This window comes from Cydia splendana, chromosome 1 (assembly GCF_910591565.1).
Source record: "Cydia splendana chromosome 1, ilCydSple1.2, whole genome shotgun sequence".
Taxonomy (NCBI): domain Eukaryota; kingdom Metazoa; phylum Arthropoda; class Insecta; order Lepidoptera; family Tortricidae; genus Cydia; species Cydia splendana.
The window spans coordinates 5,994,665-6,014,596 of NC_085960.1; the positions used below are offsets into that span (position 1 = coordinate 5,994,665).

General features: G+C 37.1%; 1 protein-coding gene across 1 annotated transcript in view; it reads left to right on the forward strand.

Annotated features, from left to right (window-relative positions):
* LOC134790071 (F-box/LRR-repeat protein 7) overlaps positions 1-18,054 on the forward strand; it is a 137,084-nt gene extending 119,030 nt beyond the window's left edge. Inside the window, exon 8 of the mRNA XM_063760836.1 lies at positions 17,665-18,054. Coding sequence (XP_063616906.1) covers positions 17,665-17,877 — 213 coding nt within the window. The 3' untranslated portion in view covers positions 17,878-18,054. The remainder of the gene's footprint in view (positions 1-17,664) is intronic.
* Positions 18,055-19,932: the final 1,878 nt, after the last annotated feature.

Consider the following 19,932-nt stretch of genomic DNA (forward strand, 5'->3'; position numbering starts at 1 on the left):
TGTCCGGTAGTTTATTAAACTGTACCATTATAAATTATAATACTATAAAAACAGTGCTAGGATCAAAGTCTCTCGTTGCGGTTTACATGCACACAGTATAGCGTTTTACACGGCGCCCGCCGCACACAATGATAAAAAACCTCGTCGTCGCCGTTGAAAATGTGCGGAGCCGACCGACACACGTCCTGCCTCTACAAGCTCTGCCGCGGCACTGAGCTGGCGCAGCGCGCGTCATCGGTAATATAGAGTAGTTTTCAAAAAATTGCCAAAAAATTATAGTAGAATTTCATAAACACTAATGTATACCAACAGCATAAGCAAACGTTGCAGATTGCTTGAGTATGAAAATGACTTCGATATTAAGTAGATTTTCGTAGGAATTGACACTTGTTTCGGAGAGAAAATCGAGTTCGTTTTACTTTGATTTTCTCTTTCTCAAAGGTATGTAGGAAAAATATAGTTTGATATGCCTAAAGTACAGGGTATTAGTAACACAAAATAGCCAGGTTTAGCAGAGTAAAATTCTCAACATTTCCAAATAAGAGCTCGCCATTCAGTGCTTCACGGGGTTTTTCGGAAACGACCATCAGAAAAAAAATCATTACTAATTTAATAAGTCCTTTTTCTAATATTTACAACGATATTTATAAAGATAAGAAGACGCTTTTACTGGAACAAGTACTCATTGTTTCTAATAATGAGCGCAAAGTCCTGAATTTCGTCGACTAGTATCATCAATTTTGCATTATTTCGACTTTTCTTGTAAGAGCGCTCTTAAGGGTTTATTGATTTGGCATAGCTTGCATGACTTAACATAGTTTTCGATATCTTTGCGCATTGTTTTCCAATAGTAAGAAGCCTTAATCCGATTAAACATTCTATTGATTCCGGGGTGTCCAGCGATTGTGGAGTTGTGGTTTTCTTTAAGGATTTGAGGAATTTCTGCAGGTGTAGGATAGATTATTTTGTTTCTGTAAATGTGTATAGTTATGTTAGTATTGTGAAAAACATATGCAATCATATTATAGATTTTAGCATAAGAAATGTTTGTAAATGGCTCCGTAAAGTCCGACACCGCCAAGTCTGTGAGTGTCGGGTTGTTTTGTAATATGATATGTCGTAGTGATTGTAGCAAATTAAAAATAGTTTTATAATTTGTCTCGTCATAGTGATGGACTTTAGTGAATAGGAAGTAATACATTTTATTACTACTGAGGAATGGTAGGACGGAGTCAGGTTGACGTTCAGTATTTTGGAGGTCTTCTTGATTTGGGATTTCAGATAATATTTCGTCGATATAAGGCATAGAAGAGTCAAAATCAAGAGAAGTAGGGCATGCGATTGAGTTCAATTTAGTTTTGACTAAGGTTTCGGAATGTTCTATTATGTTTGTATTATACCTTTCAGTGGATTTGTTAGACTGGGATTTCATGAATTGTTCATAAGGACATTGGACTGTAGTATCAGGAATTAGATTTTGATTTCTGCTCTGGCTGCGAGTTAGGGCATGAATTGGGATTCTGGAAAGAGCGTCGGCATTAGAATTAAGTTTTCCTGGTTTATAAACGACTTCATAGTCGTATTCCTCCAATTTTAATCTCCATCGGATAAGTCTACTGCCAGGGTCCTTTACTTTGAAAAGCCAAGTTAGTGGGCGATGATCGGTGACAATTTGGAACTTATTACCATACAAATAAGGACGGAAACATTTTACAGCGAAGATAATGCCTAAAAGCTCTTTTTCTGTGGTGGAGTAGTTACATTCGGCTTTATTCATAGTACGAGACGCGTAGGCGATTGGGAGATCTCGTCCTATGGGACCTTGAGAGAGTACAGCCCCAAGGGCACTGTTACTAGCATCTGAAGTCACAACGAAAGATTTGGAGAAATCGGGGTACTGAAGTAGAGGTGCCGAGGTAAGTTTTTCTTTCAGGTTGTTGAAAGCCAAATCTTGTTCAGAGGACCAATTGAATACGGCGTCTTTCTTTAAGAGAGAGGTAAGGGGTTTTGTTATTTTGGAAAAGCCATCTATGAATCTGCGGTAGTAACCTGCTAGGCCAAGGAATGATTTGATTTCTTTAGAATTACGTGGGACTGGGAACTCAGTGACGGCTTTTACTTTGTCGGGATTAGGATGCACGCCTTTGTCAGTGATTACGTGACCTAAATAAGTCACTTCGCGACGTAGAAATTCACATTTGTCAGGTTGGAGCTTTAAATTAAATTCACGAAATCTATCAAATATAAGTTGCAATTTTTTGACGTGACTTTCAAGATCATGGGAGTATATTATGCAGTCATCTAAGTATATATAACAATGTAGGCCTTGTAGACCTGAAAGGGCTAGATTCATGAGACGCTGGAAAGTGGAAGGTGCATTTTTCAGGCCAAACGGCATTCTTAAAAACTCGAAGTGGCCTGAAATTCCATTAGGATTAAGAACAGTAAAACCAGTTTTAGCTGAGTCAGAGGGGTCCATTTTAATTTGATGAAATCCAGACACCAGGTCCAAAGTTGAGAAATATTTAGAATTGCCTAGTTGATCTAAGATGTCGGTTATGAGGGGTATTGGATAGATTTCAGTTGTTGTGACGTCATTAAGGCGCCTGTAATCGATAACCAAACGCCATTTTTTTTGGCCTGATGCATCAGCCTTTTTTGGTACAATCCAGACTGGTGCACTCCAGGGGGATATGGAAGGTTGAATTATATTTTGGTCAAGCATTTTCTTGATTTGTTTATCAACTTCTTGACGGTGACATTCGGGGAATCTGTAAGACTTAGCATTAATTGGCGGGGCGTTGCCTGTATTTATTGAGTGTTGTAGGGCGTTAGTATGAGTCAAAGGGTCTCCTTCGAGATAAAAAATGTCAGCGTATCTACTGCAGCAATCAAGCAAAGATTTCTTTTCTTCAGAATTTAGATGTGTGTGACGAATGAGATCTAATACACGTTGGACGCGGTTAGTTGACGTTGACGGTGCATGATTTAGGTTCATGACAGATTCAGCGGAGTTTTCTACAAAGACGGAGTAGTCGATTGGAGTAATCTTTACCTTAAGGTCCTTTATCTCGACCGGGGAATCAGTGGTATTTAAAATAGATACATTAACACGTTTATTCTGTTTTATGGCGACTACGCAGTTGGCTAAATACACCCCCTCACAAAACTTATGGTCTAATACTAATCCTTCATTTCTCCCATTTAATTCTGAGACGGAGTTGGAAATACCGCATTCAATTACACTCTCCGATCTAGCAGGAATTATGTAAGAAGGCTGACTAAAATAAATGTGTAATTGCTGACCATTTAATGAAATAGAATCGGTTTTGTAATCTATATTTGCGTCGTAGATTTTGAAAAAATCGTTACCTATGATACCGTCGTATTTGAGATTGACCTCGTCTTTAATAGCGTGAAATTCGTAGCGAATTGTTTGATTTGTTAGACAGAGTCCTAATTGTAGGGAACCTAGAGTCTCACAGTATGAGTCAGAGTCGTTAATACCGTTCAGTTTAATAATTTTAGACGAGAGTGGAGGTTTCTGTTCCAAACTGGAGTATTTAACAATACTTACACTAGATCCTGTGTCCAACAGGAAGCAGAGAGGTTTATTGGAGTAGGGAGTATTTAAATAAGAATGTGGTAGTGATATTTTTTCCTTTAATGACTTAATTTCATAGCAGGGAATAGAACGGCTACTACTATTTGTTTCTAATTTATTTTCAGACGATGGCAAGGGTTGAGGAGGAATGGATTTCGCTGTAAGCTCTTCTTTACAGGATTTGGAATTGGAGACAACATCAGCGTATGCCCTGGTAACCGTTTCTGCACACGGATCAGTGAAAGAATTGGTAGGGTGTTCCTGATTAACTGGATCATGGGGTGCATTAAATTCTTGATAAGAATGAGAGTCCGTTTTGACCACTTTATGGCAAGGTTCAGTGGAAGGATTAGTACAAGAAATAGCGAGGGATTTGGTACAAGATGTAGTGGGGAGGTTATTATAAGACTCAGTGAGAGATTTGGTATAAGATTCAGTGAGAGGTTTAGTACAAGATACAGTGGGAGAGTTAGTATAAGATTCAGTGAGAGGCTTGGTACAAGATACAGTGGGAGAGTTAGTATAAGATTCAGTGAGGGATTTAGTACAAGATACAGTGGGAGAGTTAGCATAAGATTCAGTGAGGGTCTTAGTACAAGATACAGTGGGAGAGTTAGTATAAGATTCAGTGAGGCTTTGAATGCGTGGCAAACGTTTTCGATGCCGGAAACCGGCGTGAGAGACAGTGATCGTGTCATGAGAAATACGCGATTCCGGTAGACACGAAACCGGAATCGTATTTAGTTTAAATGATCAGAACAAGTTTCGCATGAGTATGTGTTTACTTGACTGTTACGTGAACTTACACTGGAAATCTGAGGCCGCGAGTCAGCTGTTTCGGGTGAATCGGCTGAGTTGTTTAAACGAAGGTTATTATTATATTGTCTTTTGCGACATTCGCTAATGTGATGACCTATATTCTTGCAATAGGCGCAAATTTTTGGTTTGTTTGAAAATTGAAAATGAGATTGAGTCTGTGAACTAGTAGAAGGCTGATCGGTTGAATTTGGAGGGAGTTGCTGAGGTTGGACATGGAAGGAATTTCGCTCCTTTCTAGCACGGAAACACTCGGATGATGAGTGCCCTGATTTGTGGCAAACATCACATATTTTGACCGCCTTAGTATTAGTGCGCTTGAGATTAAATATTTTTTCTTCCTCAACTGCAAATGAAATTCCATCGTTAAGATTTGAGGGGTTGTGACACCTAACTATAGATGAAAATTTGGGATTTAACCCGAGTAGGAATGTGTTAAGAGCGAGATCTTCCATGGCAGCTATGCGTCCTGGAAGTTCCGTGGCATCCGTGCAAGAGTATTGTATATCGGCTAGAATTCGAGTCAAGCACGATTCTATGCGTAGTGAATATTCCGTTACTGATTCCGAAATATTTTGTTTACAATTTTGAAGCTCTAGAAGAAGATGCGTAGAATGTTTCTTTTCACCGAATGTTGTTTTGAGAAATTGTTTAATTTCAGCCCATGTTTTGAAGGTCTTCAGGCAGCAAACCAATTGGGCCTTACCTTCGAGTTGTGACAAAATAAATTTACATAGAACATTCTGCTGTTCTGAACTGGCTAAGCTTATAGCATTTTCGCAATTTGTCAAGAATGCCGGTAGGGACTCGCGATCTCCGTTGTAGGGTTTAATGAATTTAGTTAAGAAAGATAGGGTAATTTTGTCACTCATTTTGGGTTTTTGGAGCTTCGGAGAAGTTTGATTAATTTTTAATTCAGGCGCGGAAGTATTCGGATCTGTATGCTCAGTACCCGATTGATATTCGTCAGATTCCTCGGTTATGGCCTCTATTTTAAGATTACTCATTAATTATGCCGTTCAGAACATCAGTAAATGTTAAGATAGAACTAATTATTATACTAAAAGTAAAAATAGTAACTAATTGTCCATAGAAATTGTAAAATAATCACTGGAATGCACGTTTAGTTTAGAAATAGAAGGAATTAGGTACTTTCACGAATAATTGAATTAAACTCACAGAATGCTGATCCGCAGAAACATACTAGGTAACAACGGGTTGATGACCGGCCACACGATGCGTCGTATTGAGGTTGCACACGGCGAAATACGTAGGTAGTAGAGGTGTCACGTTGTCTCGAAACGTGCAGGTGTCCAAGATGGGATAGGTGCGGGCTAGTGAATCCAACAGAGTCACTAGACTGATCGTCGACCTGGAGCAGTGCGAGCGGGGTAGATATGTTGTTTGTGTTCCGAATGCGGGCTCGGCTGGGTTGCCGAGGCTGATCGTCGATCCGGGGTTGCGATGCGGGCTCAGCGACAGTGCTGAGACTAACCGTTGATCTGGAAGCTGTCCTTTGAGTTCGGAATGACGGGACCTGACAGTCTCTTATGTCATCCCACCGCTGCCACCAATTTGTTATAGGGCAGCCTCCGTTGGAATTTCGAAGAAAACTCTTGAATACAACCCAAACAGTTTATTGAACCCAAAATACACTGCACAAACTTACACACTAAAAGATTTAGGATATTACTAGATCTATGTTAAAGAGTAAATTACGAGTGACCATGTTTTTACTGTTATTCGAATTTTTATACAGTAATATTGCTGTCAATGCTTCACCTACATTCTAGTTTTACCTGGTAAGCAAAATAATTATACATGTATATAACAGTGCGAACGGGATGCTATTAAACGTGGAGAAAATCAACTTAATCCATTTCCAACTACGAAAGTCCCCCACGTCATTAGAAATTAGTCTTAATAACTCCTCAATACCCCAAGTCGACCAAACAAAATATCTAGGCTACATGATCGACTCTGGTCTAACATGGTCAACTCACATAGACTTAATGTGCGACAAACTATCTTCAGCAGCCTTTGCACTATCCAGACTGGTTCCAACTCTTTCAGATGACAATATAAAAAAGGCATAAGCAATAAGGCATATACGGGTACTTTCACTCTATACTGATTTACGGTGTCTGTCATGACAGCGGCTGATCGTGATGAGCGAGTATTTAAGCTTCAAAAGCGGGCAATACGAATAATCGCGAGGAAACCCTACGACCACTCAGCACACGACTTATTTATTAAGCATATGATTCTTACATTACCTAGTGTTTACATCTTGGAAGCGTGTAAGTACGTAAGAAGGGTTCAGGCGGAGTATGTCACTTTCTTAGGACGTCACATTCTGAGGACGTCAAATTCTGAGTTCGTCACTTTCTGAGTACGTCACTTTATGAGAACGCCACTTTCTGAGGACGTCACTTTCTGAGTTCGTCACTTTCTGAGTACGTCACTTTCTGAGTTCGTCACTTTCTGAGTACGTCACTTTCTGAGAACGCCACTTTCTGAGTACGTCACTTTCTGAGAACGCCACTTTCTGAGTACGTCACTTTCTGAGTACGTCACTTTCTGAGAACGCCACTTTCTGAGTACGTCACTTTCTGAGGACGTCACTTTCTGAGAGCGCCACTTTCTGAGGACGTCACTTTCTGAGTACGTCACGTTTTTTAGCATAGGTACGATATCATCATCATCATCATATTTCCAAGCAGATGAAGTCGCGGGTCGAACTTGCGCAACATATTATCTACAGTCCGTAGATATAAATCTCTCCATAACTCTCAGAATGACCTTCGGATTTTAGAAAGATACATCGGGTATCGGCGGTAGCACGCGAAGGTGATACTGTTGTTCTGCTTTCTTACTCACTCGCAAAAAGTTAGGGATACCCTATTGTCTCAATGTAAAACAAGCCCTAATTTAATGACGTTATGCTTAATATTTGGTTGATGACTATATTGCGATTTGACTTTTTGTCATAATCTAAATAAAATAGAATCAGAATTTGAAAGCAGAACGTCACACCGTCATTTACTACTTCTCGCTGAAATTATACAGAGTGGTAATAATAACAGGCATATTTTTTTGTAGGTACCTAAGTATATTTTTTATAGTTTGTGTTTGTTTTTATTTAATCTCTAGTTTTAATTAAAATTTACTTTAACATAAAAAAGTAAATTAAAACAAAAATTTTAAATTTAATTTGTAAATAATTTTACAGTACTTAAAAGTCACATATTTTAATATGAATATAAATATTTACCTACTCTATACAGGTTGGTACAAACCTCGATGTCCAAAATTTTTAAGTGAAAACTTCTTTAACGGTGCTGTGCACTTTTTGTGATGGGGAAAAAATGTTAAACTCGCGACAGGTCACGTGACCGTAAGATTCGTAAGACGTAAGACGGACACGTGACCTGATCGAAAAACTGTTACAATGTCATTGAGTTTTCACTTCTGCCGGCACTCCCGGAGTGCAACCCGTTGTTTTTTTTTTTTGATTCTTCACTACGTGTGCTATCAGATTACTAATTTGGGAACTTTCCACCTCGATTCCTTTGAGCGGTGACTCTGTCAAATTATGACTATTGTCACTTTTTTTTACCTTTAAAAAAAACTTAGGGACTAGCAGTTTCTAAAATAACCAAAAGTCGTTGAACTCGCATGTTTTTTTTTAATTAGGTAAAATCTAAACTTGACCTGCTTGAACGTAAAACTTTGACTTTTGTCTTTTTTTCCAACTCGCAGCCAAGTGAGGATGCTGATTTTTTTAAGCAACTGCGTCGTTTGTAAAGGATTATGTTATAAAAAGAAACATTCAAAAAAGTTCAATAGTTTTTTTAAATAAATTAATTGGTTCGGCCCGGAATTTCTTAACAAAAGTTAAAAGTTCAAAAATTCATAACTCGAAAGCTACGAAAAACCGGCTAACATATTCTATAATTGAATTGAGGAATCTAAAAAAAATTTGGACGTCGTGGTATAGACCACCCTGTATAGTTTTGAGTGTTGGATTGCAAGTTGCAACTAAATCAGTACGACGCTGTCATTTTCTATTACGCGAATACGTCCGATTTTACCCGAAAAACGAAGTTCATTCTGAGAGTTAACGGACTGTAAGTGGTCAAACAAATTTGTCATTAAATAAGAACAATAAAAACTACACTCATCCTTTTCTTTTGGGTGCTAGTACTAGTGTAAGACAAAGATAGTATGTTTATCTCTGTCTATGTTTGAAATGAGACAGTCCTTTGACAAACTTTATAACCTTTTTGTAGTTTCGGATTTTAAATAGAAAAAAAATCAGCGATATCAAATCGGCGACATGATAGATTTTTATTGTCAGGCTAAAAGTACAATGTAATATTAATTTAAAAATTCATCGTGTAACCTATATAGGAAGAAAACAAACAAATAAATTACATTAAATATATGCAGAACATGAGAACTATGAGAGTATGGATCACTCCATACGCAGAAGTGATTGATGGCTGAACATATATTCTGAATATGCCGTTGCCGATATGAAGAAAAAATCCTTTGACGCCTATTCTCCACAGGTGACACGAGAAGAAATATTGTCTGAACCAAAACTGCAAGAGCTGATTTTTATACGCAGATATCCAAAATTTACACTATCATCAGAAAAAAAGACGTGAGTTTATGGAGACATGACAGAAGACGCGGTATGTTGAAGAATATGTTGTCACGAAAGGAGCGGCAGTTCGTTTAAATGGAAATATGTGGGAATGACCTTCTACTGGTGTCAGCGAGCTTGCCATGATACCTTCACCAGCTAATCACAGCGGCGAATGATAAAATCATGGTTCCTACTGTGCGAAACATTTATGTGTATTGAATCGAAGCTGTTGCCGGCCTAACTCCAATCTGTGGCTAAATGTTTTGGTGCTTGTAGTTTCTAAGTATTCTGAATTAAATAATGATTTAAACATAATTAGATTGTTTTTTTATTATTTATTTCTCTATTTATCACTTTATTGCACGAAACATAGGACGTTTTGCCAAATGGAATTCTCTACCAGTCAGGCGTAAGGCAAACAGAGATTGGTATTGGTATGTAGGATATAAAAGCGACCGTATGTCGAACAGCTAATCTGGTTGCTGGCAGTATACATTTTTCGTGCAGGTATATTATACTGTTAAATCGTATCTATGCTAAAAAACGCGACGTACTCAGAAAGTGACGTCCTCAGAAAGTGGCGTTCTCAGAAAGTGACGTCCTCAGAAAGTGACGTACTTAGAAAGTGGCGTTCTCAGAAAGTGACGTACTCAGAAAGTGACGTACTCAGAAAGTGGCGTTACAGAAAGTGACGTACTCAGAAAGTGACGAACTCAGAAAGTGACGTCCTCAGAAAGTGGCGTTCTCAGAAAGTGACGTACTCAGAAAGTGACGAACTCAGAATGTGACGTCCTCAGAATGTGACGTCCTAAGAAAGTGACATACTCCGCCTGAACCGTAAGAAGCAATCTAAGCTCTTATAAAACCTGCACTGAGAGAAAAATCATCACCAGGAATTAAAAAACAGTTCTGTACTGGGGGAAAAAATGAAGTTTTAGTAATAATTATGGAAGTTTCACTGTTTCTGTATAATTTATTTATTTCTACAAACAGCTCAGTAATCCAAAATCTAATTTCAACAAACAGACTTTAGTAAATGGAGCATTAAACAAAGTTCAGTATTTGTTACAATCCATTTTCATCACTACTAAAGTTCTCCGAATTTTACGAATTAAGATTTCGATTTTTGGAAAAAGCATCTGTGATTTCAAGTTATGATGTTAGTAAATGTCTCAATTACATAGTTTTGTAATATTTAAAAAACGAGTTCGCGGGAATAACATTACCCCATTTAAAATAACAATTCAGTTGTTACTATAGCGACATTACAAAGTTTACTGGTATTTAGTAGATAGATTTGTTGTGTTTATGTTCATTGTTGTACCAATCACCAAACGAGTTTTGTAATACCAACACAACGAACGTTTTGATTCATACAAAACAAAATTGTTGTGTTTACATTTATTTTGACTGCAATTGCTAAATGAGGTTAGAACATTTTACTAAAATCACTAACATTCGTTATTTAAACAACTGAATTGTTACGTTCATTTGGTTAGAGTTAGTACTGTGTCGGATGTCGGGCGGGCGTGTCTCGTGTCTTCTTTGTTTAAATTATACTTAAGTTCAATAATAAATTTAGGATATATATATTGTGCGCCATGAACATATTAACCCTCGACCTACTGTGTAGTTGGTGTCTACAGGAATATATTGTTCTGCTATTTCGAGCTAGCTGTTGTTATTCTAGTGATAGTGACATCATAGGTAAATCTAAACTGTTTGCAATTCCAACCTCCCTAGCACAGGTGCGAGGCGAGAGCATGTTGCGCGCGTAATAACTACTAGTCTCTTTTTGACTGTATGAATAAGAAAGGAATGGGTAGAATATCTCGACAGGCTTTTATAGTGCCTCTTTAGCACAGAGATATACTACCAATTGCTTTTTTATTCATACAGACAGAAATAGAGACGGGTAGCTACCACGCGCGCGACATGCTCTCGCGGCGCACCTGTGCTAGGGGCGGTGGAATTGCAAACAGTTTAGTTTTTGCCTGTGATGTCATTATCTCTAGAATAACAACAGCTAGCTTGGAATCGCAGTACAGTTTAGTAAAACCTGTGACGTCATCGCCTCCGATATTGCTAAAGCACTCTTAGAATTACAAAACGGTTAGTTTTCACCCATGACGTCATCACCTCCGATATTGCTAAAGCACCTCTCGGAATAACAAAACCAGCAGTTGCGGGTATCACAAATGCATACTTCTGATTACAATTTCATAGTTTCTGATATTACTCTAGCATACTTCAAATTACAAATATAGAAGTTGTATATCCTACTAATAGAAATTGCAAAAGTCAATTTGTTCCTATTAGTTGACTCTCCTTGTCCCCGGATTAAGTTTTATTTTTGTAATTATAAGTGTATTTTTGTTGGTTTTTCTCTCAGTGTGTGAACAGCAGTCAGGTAGAAACACGCGCGGTGGAAGTCTCATTCTGGTGCCAGCCCATACTACCGTTAAAGCTAAGAAATTCCTTGGAGTTTTAGGGGTCAGACTGTTCAACACGTTACCTGCTGAAATCAGAGATGTCACTAGTGATGTCACATTTACTAATAATATTAAAAAAATGTTACTGGAGATGGCATGCTACACTATCGACGAATTCTTCGACAGGGTGTCATTGATCCATACACACAATGTAAAAGTCTAATTCACTGTTTTAATGGGACATTACTATCACTGGAAAATTTTATTTTTAATTCAGTTATTTTAATATGGATTATTTTATTAGAAAGCCTTAATCTAACTATAGAAAATTATTTAACGAAACATGGAATTATTTTAGTTTTTTAAATTTATAATTATGATTGACATGACATAATATGTATTTCTGTTTTGCTTTATTGGGTATGCTTTGATTTGTTGTTAAGTTTAAATTGAATTGATTATGTTTACATTTAGAGAAATGTAATTTTATTTTATACCTGTAATTATCTTTATCAATAAAATATGAATATGAATATGATTCGAGAACCAGTGAGACATAACTCCAGTTAAATTAAAAACTGAGCAAAAAGTTTTTACAATACATTTACAAATTATAAGGCGGCTTCTTCTATCCAGCTGACTGGGCTTAATTATTCAAAAATAATGGTGTTGGTTAAAATATACATTCTAATGATAAAGGTAGCTGTAACTGTTATTTATACTCTGTTTAAGTCGTATGAATATATAAGTAAATGGACAACAAACAAATAGGATTTTTAATCAAATCCAAGCTATATCATCACTGATAGTAGCTGGAAATGACGTCATTAGATAGTCGCATCATTTAACTTTTATGAGCCCCGATAAATATTATAATTAAAGCTCACTTCAATATTATTTCCACTCGTGCCGAGTATCAATAGTAGATACAGGGTGGCAGAAAAATACGTTAACAAAGCATTTTTAGAAATATTTTTCTTACATGTACTCGTATGTCTTTTACGAAAATTGTGGCTTTCCATCACAAGAAGGGTCCTTATGCTTCAAGTGCAATAAGAGGTCATTTTTATCCGAAATTCCAAAATAAATTCTGATAGCATGGGCCTTATTGCCCATGAAGCATAAGGACCGTTCCATGGCGGAAAACCACAATTATTGCAAACGTATTCTCTTCACAATATTCTCCTTTTTATACACAATACGCAAAATTTGTTAAAATTATCAACAATATGCACAGTAAAAAATCTTTGACAAAGTATTATTGGGCCACCCTATGTGTATACTGTATAGGTAGTTCCGTTATTGCTGATATATCATTATACACTAACGAGTACCTATACAGTCAAAACAAAGATAAATCAATTACTTTTCGAATCCAGAACATTATTTCTGACCTTTTATTAAAAAAATATCTCACAGACCAGGACGGATATCATGATCGCATTTTTATCACTTGTCATGTCATGCGTCACTTTCGCAGTTACACTTGTTAGAACGTGACAGGCATGGTGACAGATGATAAAAAGGCGACCATATTAGCCTTGCTGGTAGATAATTACGGCTGTTGATTTGACGCAAAAATGTTGACTTTTAACAATCAGAGAACGCATTTTTACTTAAGGATTTTAACCTTCTATTAAGCCCCGAAAGGGATTTAAGAGGCGTTGGGAGAAAATTTCTTGATAGAAATGAGTTTACGAAATTCAGCGCACCTTTGGCACTGCCGCATTTGACAGTTCTAATTATGAATGTTGTATTAAAATCTTGTGTAAATAACTTGATTAGGGTATGAAAACCTTTGTTGTTTGCGTTGAAGCTTTTTGAAGTCCCGTTTCTTTCCGGCGTGTAATAACTTTAGCCTCATTCCTTTGATTACGTTTTACTCATTAATTTTAAAGCATTTTCATTACATTGGATATGCCTTCAGTTTAACAGGTGGGATGATTAAATCCTTTATCTTGCCTGTATTTTAATGGTTTTGTATAATTCAAAAAGGGTGCAAAAGTTTGCCCCCTTATTTATAAAATAAGTTTTTGACAAAAATTTCATTTTTGGTACAAGCTTTTATCGCCGACTGTACTTTTTTTTCCAGAGGCAACTAATACTCATCGAGACAATTCTAAAAACCCCAAACACAATTAGGTTTCGTTGTTTTATCACAGAGTTCCTATGGCCACCTCCGGTCGGAAACCGGGAAGTGGATCAAATTTAACTTGCAAGATTTGATTACACACACACACACACAGACAGACAACGGTCAGGTGAAACTAAATAAAAGCTTGTAATATTACAATCCTTTTCTAGTTATTGTATGTTTTATGCCCTTTCTTATAAATACATAAGTCAAACTTACAATTAGTTTAGTTTAGTTTTCATCCGTATTATATTTTGTTAGCCGTGTACATAATTTTTATATTTATAATAATGTCAAAATGACAGATTAGAACACAGGATTAACAAAAATAGCTATTTGAAGCTTGTACAAGTTATAGTACTTCTAGTGCATATTTTTTCCATCGTATTTTCGCGGAAACGTACGAACGTGTCTTGCTATTTCAGTCAGTCTCGTGGTCTCGGTACAAAAAGTACTGAGGTTGACTGAAGTAGCATGACAAATACGAACGTTTCCGAGAAAGTACGATGGAAAACAATTATGCACTATATGTGTTGCGCGTTTATGAATCTGCAAAATTCTGCCTTCATCATTTGTTATATTTGGAATCATGTAGTAAAAGACAAAACACTAATTAACAATAATGTCAAGCGGTAGTCTTACAAGAAATATGACAAAAATAGTGGCAACAAAGTGATATCCTGCCATACGGAGGTCCCAACAGTCAAACATGTAACCTAGTTATTCCCCTTTGTGTCGCATACTGAACGTATGTTTTGTGTTGGCTGCTATTGACTTGGCCTTCCATTTTGTATCAGGGATACATTCTTGGTTGTAAATCGAATTCAAATACGTTCGACTACGTACAATCCCTGAGCGGGATTTCCACAATGAAACCCGGTCAATTGTCATATGCAAATATACGGGTATCGACACCGATAGAGCCACTGTAAATATCTAGGTAAAACTACGCACATCACACATACAGCAGAGGTAGGCACATCACAGGAGATTTTGGGCTAGTCATGCTGGGACTTTGCACAAATATACTCGTATGCAGGAAACCTCAGAGATGACCTACTTTTAACGGCCTCCTAGCCTAGTCGGTAGTGACCCTGCCTAGGGGCTATTCATAAATTACGTCATTTCAAATCAGGGGGGGGGGTCTGGACATCGAATGATGGTAGCATGACGTAGGAGGAAACGGGGCCATTCGAAGCATGATTTTTGGATGATTTTAGGGGTGGGGGGGGGGGGTCAAAAATCGTCTGGTCAAAAACTGGAGGTCCCGGATTTGAATCCCGGTCAGGACATTTCTTTGTGTGTTTGTCACGGATATTTGTTCCTGACTTATGGATATATTCTATATAGGTATTGTTATTATTTTATACCTGTACCTAATTGTATTGTCGCCTAGTACCTACAACACAAGCTTTATTGAGCTTACTGTGGGACTAGATGGATTTGTGTCAATTAAAATAAATAATACTGGTTAATTTCAAGTTATATTTGGTACTTAAGGTCCGAGAACCTCATTAGTGCGAGCCAGGGTTCGAATAGACCTCTAATTTAGAAGCGGTACCTACTTATTACTACTCGGCTACCGGTGATTAAAATATTATAAGTATATTTTTAATTAATAATTGGGTACACCTGGTATTTTAATATAAAGGTAATAGAATGCAAGTATTTAGATTAACTTTGGATTAACTAAATACTAGTGATGTACCGACTATTGATTTGGCCGACTAGCCGACTAGCCGACTAATCGGCGCTCGAATGGCCGATTAGTCGGCCGACTAGTCGGCTAGTCGGCCAGATCATTAGTTCCGTATAAGTTCAGGTGAAAAACAATAGTTTTGCTTCTTTGGTTGCGCTATTCATGATAATTTAGCTTGGCTAAAAGGTGTTCTCTACAGGTTCAAAGACCTATCACAAGAATTATCGTTCAATTTCTGTCTTTAGTTCTTTTATTTTGCGATCTTGAGCAGACTGTCAGTACAGCTTGTAGGAGGTATTTCCTAAAGTTGTAACTAGCTGGTAATACCGCAGGGAGCGCAAAACTTATTTCTAGCTAGTAATCTACCTACATAGGTATCAGAATAGATGTTGTATAAGCTCGACACTGACACCTTAGGGATTGCCTACCCACTGGCTCTGAATAGTAGTCTTGATGTATTCCACACGTATGCGTTGGACATATTGCTTATTTGCATCTTGTTAATAATGAGAACTAGGACATCGTAAGTATATATACTTAGTTCGTCTTTTTAGCATTAGGAAAACCTAACGCGATCTTGACGTGTCTTTTAATTAAAAACGCTTTTGTTACATATGTGCCGTGATTTATTTTTCAAGTGTTTTTCGATAAATAGACACGTCAAGATTGTTTACCTTTTTTCTAATGCTAAAAAAAACGAACTATAGTTACTGACGCAGATCTATATTCTATGATTCTAGTGATAGCAGCTATAAATAGTTAGTGCGCTAGAGTCGGACCAAGCTAACTCTTCATGCCACTTGCAATGACTAATTTTGGTAATTTCATCATTAATGTCAAATTTATATTATAATATGACGTTTATAATGACACTATCTTACTTTGGTCTATTTAGCCCACTCAGTATTAATTATGGGGTATTTTGTTTTATTGGACTATTACGGTTTTATTGTTAAGACAAGTAGATGACCCTTCAGAAATTCGCCACTACGAGTATCTAAAACACGAATTTTACTGCATATCTATTGGCTTTGCGCAGTATGACGGTATCGTAGCGATAATCACAAAGTAATTCCGATACCTAGTCTAACCTTAAAATCATGTAAACTAACAAAACCACGTGTCCTGGCCATTTGACCAATCAGGTAGGTACAAAATTGTATCTATGGAATTATATTATAGGACCGTGTTACTTGTTTTTTTTACTTCGTTGTAAATTTTGAATGGAATAGATAGACTATAGTTAGTACCTACAAAATATTGTTGATTTTACAACAAAACTACTTATTTCAAGCTCGGGACAGCAGGGACGCTGACGGCCCGCTGGCTTTGAATAGCTGCAGTGATATGCATTGGACGTATCTATACGGCTAATACATAAATTGCTTGTGCAATGTGCTTGCACCTCTCTTGGTAATTCGTATATTCGGTGATGTACACCTAAGGAGGACCAAGGGTGTATCTATATTTGCTTTCTAAATATGTATAAATATGGCGGTAGAAAATATTGAGTGATTTGTGAGTCGAAAAGGTGATAGGTTAAGGTGAAAATTTTTTTTTTTTTTTTGAAATAGAAGTAGATTTTATTACATTGCGACTTACACGTCGGATAGTATAACGGTTTTAGATGGTTCCAATTTCCAGTGTAACATTAAACAATTCTATTTTGAATCGAAGTAATGTTGCTATTTGCTTTTAATTTGAATTTCTATTCTGTTCAACATACTTACTTGCGGTTTTCTATCAAATATTAAATTTGATAATCTCAATCTGAATAGTTAAAATTAATCAATCTGAATCCTAGTTAGGCCAAAAACTTCAATTTTCTAATGCTAGAAGATAATACGTAGGTATCCGTTGCACACGAAAAAAATACTTCCATATAACGTACAATTCCAAATTTTCCGAATCCATCATTCATAGAAAGCACGATCAATCACACAATCTTCCTAGAATTCGCCTATTTTGTCGATCACTTTTGCAAGCAAAAATAATACCTATCGTATTCAATTTAAGAGTCCTATCATACATATTGCATTTAGGTACATTTTCAAAGCTAGGGGATTTTGCACATCATGATTATTTTAGTTCCATACAACTGAAATTCTATTACTAATCCTCTTATGTCCGTCTGTCCATCTGTATCTAAATAACCGTAGTAGGTAGACAAAACACCATTCAAAATACGTGTTTTTTTTGTTTTTGTTTTCTTGAAGTGTGAATCTTTGTAAAAAAAAACAGTGTGAAAAAATGTGCTAACTCCTCCAACTGGCACTTGGCCATTTATTGTGTGGCCAATTCAATAAAATCAACACTTTTCCACAGATCCTCGCCCGATGCTGTCCCAACCTGAAGAAGCTGGCCCTCCGCGGCTGCGAGCTGATCGGAGATGACGGACTCGAGGCAGTAGCGTACTACTGCCGCGGTCTCACGCAGCTCAACATCCAAGACACGCCGGTCACGCTCAGGGGGTACCGGGCAGTGAAGAAATACTGCAAGAGATGCGTCATTGAACATACTAATCCTGGATTCTGTTGACGATAGAACCCATTGTATCGAAAACTGGTTTAAACTAAGACCTTCCAGGACACCCCTAACCTGGATGTATCAGCCCTGGAATAGCAAGCGTCCATAGGCTACGGTGACCGCTTACCTACCAGCAGGCGGGTGGTATACTTGTTTTCCACATAGTATTAAAAAAAGAGAAGTGTAGTATAGTATTGGCAAGGTATCACACAGCTAAACGTAGTCACGCTGAAGAGATACCAGGATATTTCCCAGCAGTAGTCGTAATAACAAGTAATTTATACATTTCATGACAAGTTGCGGATTTGAAAGTTAGAGAACATGATCCGATTCTTGGATTTATCATTAAAGTTGGATACTGTCCAGCGTCGAAGGATAATTGAGATATGCGTTGTATCGGAAAACAGATTCCAGCGGATTCGTGGGAAACTAATTTCCTCGCCTTTCATCAGACGTATAGACTACCTACACGTTTTGATTAAAGCTTGAAAATGGTTTCGTCTTTTAGCCATCGATTTTGTGTTAGTACAACACACTAGGAGATATAATCATAGTTCGGCCATGTAAAAACAGGTTTTATGCCGAAATTGTTCACCCATATTTGATTTGACTTAATTTTAGAAGCTCCATTACCGATTAAAATTAATTGTAATTTCCAATTCTACTTATCGAGTTTAATAAAAAGTGGCCCTCAGCGTACTTAGGTAGCAAATTAAATATAAAAATAGAATCCGCCTGAATCCTTCAATTATGTAATAAAGAGTATAAAAGCGAGTATTTTTGATAAACAAGTTATTCATAAATTGTAAGGAAATTTGAAAAGTTTTTCGTAGATATTATTACGCAGTCTGTAACTTTTTGTGTAGGTACCTTAATTAAAATATTTTTGCTTGCTTTAATTTGTTTGGAATAAAGCAGTTTTAACGTTTTGATTGCTATCTTTGATACCTATTTTTACTCAGTTTAGTTTATCATTAAATCCATAAATTGAACAATTTTTTTTTGTTATATTTCGCGCATCCCGCGTGTAAGTAAATTGCCTGCCGCATGTGTAAGTCAATTTTGAGACCTATAATTAAATGCTGTATTTTGTGTAAAAAACCGTCATTTTACACATAGTCTATTGAACTAATTTATAAGCGGCGGGTAACCGTTTAATAACAAATGCGTCTTTTTTCTCTTATGACGACAAATATGTAACTAAATGTTCGTTAAGGGGTTAATAATTTTGTTCATGCTCTTTGTATATGCTTTGCAGTTTGTTGATAAGCTACACGAAAGTATTTTTCACATTGAAATGACAGGTGTCACCATACCCAAACTAAGTGAAAAATACTATAGCTAAGTTGTATATAATTAACCAGAAAGTGCCAATTCGATATTCGATCGTACGTTTTGAAGTCACGATGATTTTATTGAAAAAGTGCAGTGCCTTGTCAGGCGGTGTTACATAATAATATATTCGGCCCGATATTACGTCTATAGACCGACAGCTTAACTGAGTCCTCGCCTGCACGGTACGTACGGCGCCCGCACCTTCCCCGGCACCCTTAGTCGTCACGCCCCGTCGCCCCCGTACCGCGCAGGCGAGGACTGAGTTAAGCGGTTGGTCTATAGATACGATTATGTATTAGATATAGGTATGTCAGTGTCAAAAGTGACTTCAAACAAAAACGTTACTTGACACTGACATATATTTAATCCATATCGTATCTAGACATCTAGACGTAATATTTGACGTACCGTAAAGTAGGGTTACTTTAGCCCTGGAGGGTGACTTAGGGCATTGAGATTTACTCGGTCCAGGTTATATTATGACACTATAATTATGGAAATATGCCATGAGGTTGGTTTTAGCTAACCTGTGCCGTTTTTTTGTTTTTTATTAAAGCCTTTTAAATGAGGTTTTCATGTGGGTCAAAGTTACCCTCCATTGTGTCAAAGTAATCCGAGTTTACGGTATCTTAAAGTTCGAATCGGGCCGATTATCTTTTAGTCACATATCATGTAAGTATATATTGTAGAGAGAAATATGGAGATGTAATCAGTAATCACAGCCAAATGGCA